General features: G+C 42.0%; 1 protein-coding gene across 1 annotated transcript in view; it reads right to left on the minus strand.

The window, feature by feature from the left end:
- MCF2L2 (MCF.2 cell line derived transforming sequence-like 2) overlaps positions 1 to 3444 on the minus strand; it is a 192205-nt gene extending 188761 nt beyond the window's left edge. The window contains exons 1-2 of the mRNA XM_012811572.2: positions 3372 to 3444; positions 2332 to 2422 (exon numbers count right to left, since the gene is read on the minus strand). Of these exons, the coding sequence (XP_012667026.2) occupies positions 2332 to 2422; positions 3372 to 3444 (164 nt within the window). The remainder of the gene's footprint in view (positions 1 to 2331; positions 2423 to 3371) is intronic.
- Positions 3445 to 3775: the final 331 nt, after the last annotated feature.

The raw sequence follows: 3775 nt of genomic DNA on the forward strand, positions 1-3775 counted from the left end.
AACATACCATGTTCATGGCTGGGAAGAATCAATATTGTTAAAATGTCTATACTTCCCAAAGCAATCTATAGATTGGAATCTTCCCAATCCAATCCCCATTAAAATAGCAAAAGCATACTTTGAAGAACTAGAAAAAATAGTTCTTTGTTTTGTATGGAACCAGAAAAAAAAACAGTATAGCCAAGGCAATTTTTAGTAATAAAAACCAAACTGGAGGCACCACCCTACCAGACTTCAGGCTATATTACACGTCCACAGTGATCAAAACAACATGGTGTTGGTACAAAAATAGAGACATAAACATTTGGAATTGAATAGAAAACCAAGAGATGAAACCAGTCTCTACTTGCCATCTGACCTTTGATAAATCAAACAAAAGCATACACTGGGGAAAAGAATCCCTGTTCAATAAATGGTGCTGGGAGAACTAGATAACCACATGTAAAAGACTGAAACTTGACCCACACTTTTCACCACTTACATAAATTTACTCAAGATGGATAAAAGATTTAAACCTAAGGCATGAAACAATAAAAATCATTGAAGAAAGTGTGGGGAAAACTCTTGAGAATGTTGCCCTGGGAAAAGAGTTTATGAAGACGACATCATTGAAATCACAACAAAAATAAACAAATGAGACTTAATTAAACTGAAAAGCTTCCCCATAGCTAAGGACAGAACAATCAGAACAAATAGACAAACTTCAGAATGGGAAAAGATATTTGCATGTTACCAACATGAAAAAGGGTTGATAAGTAGGATCTATAGAGAACTCAAATTAATCAACAAGAAAAGAGCACATAATCCCATTTATAAGTGGGCAAAAGACTTGAATAAAAACTTCTCTGAAGAAGACAAATGGCAAACAAACACGTGAAAAAATGCTCATGGTCGGGCGGCACCTGTGGCTCAAAGGAGTAAGGCGCCAACCCCATGTGCCAGAGGTGGTGGGTTCAAACCCAGCCCTGGCCAAAAACTGCAACAAAAAAAAAAAAAAAAAAAAAGTGCTCATGGTCCCTAATCATCATAGACATGCAAATCAAAATCCCCCTGAAATGTCACCTAATCCCAGTGAGAATAGCTCACATCACAAAATCCCAAAGCTACAAATGCTGCCATGAATGTGGAGAGAAGGGAACACTTTTACACTGCTGGTGAGGTTGCAAATTAATATAGCCTCTATGGAAAGAAGTACAGAGAACTCTGAAAGAGCTAAAAGTACACCTTCCATTTGATCCTGCAATCCCACTACTGGGTATCTACTCAGAAGAAAAACAAATCATTTTATCATAAGGACATTTGCACTGGAATGTTTACTGCAGCTCAATCAATTCACAGTTACCAAGACATGGAAGCAACCCAAGTGTCCATCAACCCATTAACAAACTGTGGTATACGTATACCATGGAATACTATGCAGCCATAAGAAAAGACAGAGAGGGCTCAGCACCTGTAGCTCTGCAGCTAGGGCACCAGCCACATACACCAGAGCTGGCTGGTTCAAATCCAGCCCAGGCCTGCCAAACAACAATGACAACTACAACCAAAAAACTGCATATTCTGTGTGTGATGCACTGAGATGGCTTTGTTGATTTTTCAGAACAGACGTAAAAGCTGAAGAAAATAACTTGGCACCTTATTCCCCTGTAATCTACACTACGGACATTTAATATTACTATTCCATGCTTCCAAATTTGCCCTAACTACAATGTAGGGTTGTATGTACCTCCACTTTTAGTAATTAAAGTCCTGTCACACTTAGCTAAGTGAATAAGAAAGAAAAGTATTCAAGGCATAAAGCTTTTCAAGGCTGTGCCTAGGCTCAAAACATTTCTAGCCTTTTATTTATAGAAGCTTGTCCTTATTCTCAAATGCTTGATGAAATCCTCCTTAAAAGAGCTAAAAACAAAAGACAGATCTCTCAGGAAACAAATAAATTCAGCAATACTCATGAACCCTTACAACCAAGAGCCTCTCAGGCTGAATCTTTTCAGAACAACCAACAAGAATATTGGAACAACGTCACTGGGCAGCTGATGTCAGTACTTATTCCTTTTCCTATTCTCAAAGTCTTTTCATCCCTGTTCTTTATAATCTCAAAGAAATGCACTCCCTGGGGAAAGCCCAAGTTGCAGTCAACTACAGAAGGAATGACACTGTGAGGCCCCACCCTCCTCCAGCAGAGTAGTCCTCAGTCTGCTCTAGTCCTAGGTGGGGCTGAGGCTTACAGGGTAAGTGGGACTTGAGTGTAACATTTCTCAAGGTTCAAGAGGCAGGGCCCTCCCAGCAGGACCCCCTCCCATCAAAATCTATACATGCAAATGAACTTGCCCCTTACCTGAAAGAATGGCAAATCGCCTGTGAAGCTGTTCTATTATATCCACTGCCACCAAGGGCCTGACTTCCTGCTGCATAATTTCATCTGCACAAATGAAATACAAAGTAGGTTAAATACTTATACATCACACAAAGAAATTTAAAAGGAAAAGGGGAAGTGTTGACTTGTAGGGCACTGGTGGTTGTGGACACTGGTGGTTGCGGGCACATTATTCTCTTGCCAGCTCAGTTCCTGCAATGCAGGTCTGTATCTGAGTCTGTGTGGTTTAAGGCTTATACACATGAACACAGGAACACATTTCTAGAGCATTCCCCAAGGTTTTGGGAGGAACCAGTGCAAGGAAGGGACCCTGAAAGTTGAAGCTTCAACCACTTCACGGTAAAGCTCCTGGATGTTGTCATTACCAAGGTAAGTATTTGCCTGATCCTGTGGGTCTGCAGGACATTTTCAACACAAACAATGTAAGTCACCAGAGCTCCTCTCACCATAGGTCATAAAATCAATCTGGGATTTATGAGCATTCTCTAAGTTTTGTTCCCCCTCTCCTTCACTTTCTTTTTGCCTCCCTCCTTGTATCCATGCCCTCTTTTTCCCCTTCCAGAATACTTTAAGGAGCCCCTTCCCACTGTCAAACTCATTTAAGGAGGCACTTCTGAAAAAAAGTCAAACTAATGTTTTCACTGCCTTGGAAATTTTGAATTTCTACTCCACCCTTTCCCCCTTGCCTGCAGAGACAGTGAGAGGAGGCCCAAGAGCAGCATCCTCCCACCCCTGCGGGACCAAGCACCCTGTCTTGGCCCTGCAGCCAGAGAACTGCTTGAGCCACGCGTTACCCACACCACTACTGGTGCTCCACGCTCTAGGCACCCTCACAGGGAACCCCAAGGACTGATTGAGCCATGCATTCCCAGCATTCCAGCCCTGAAAGCCCAAGAACTGCAAGAGGACGGTCAGTTGAGAGGGAACCACACTGGAGCGGTGGTACCCTGAGGTGAAGAGCAGCAGCCACAGCACTTAGAACAATAAGACTCACACCCCTGAGGCTTTTCCAGACAGACACACCCTATCTCTCTGGGCAACCAGAGGAAGCCGGCATCTTCTCCCATGGCAGCCACTGGCGGAACGGTTTTGGGACAGTCTTCAAACATGCAAATTCAACATGGGGCAGAATCAGAATCATGTATCTTCATTATCATTTTGTCCCCCAAATTTGATAATTTCCTTCTTGATCTCGTCTCTGACCCACCTATCATTCAGCATAAGGTTATTTAGCTTCCATGTTTTTGTATGAGTCTGCAGATTTCTGTTGTTACTGAGTTCAACTTTTATTCCATGATGGTCTGAGAAGATGCAAGGAATAATTTATATTCTTTTAAATTTGCTGAGGTTAGACTTGTGACCTAAGATGTGGTCAATTTTGGAGTATGTTCTGAATAA

Source organism: Otolemur garnettii, unplaced genomic scaffold (assembly GCF_000181295.1).
Source record: "Otolemur garnettii isolate 467f Iridium unplaced genomic scaffold, OtoGar3 scaffold00166, whole genome shotgun sequence".
Classification (NCBI taxonomy): Eukaryota; Metazoa; Chordata; class Mammalia; order Primates; family Galagidae; genus Otolemur; species Otolemur garnettii.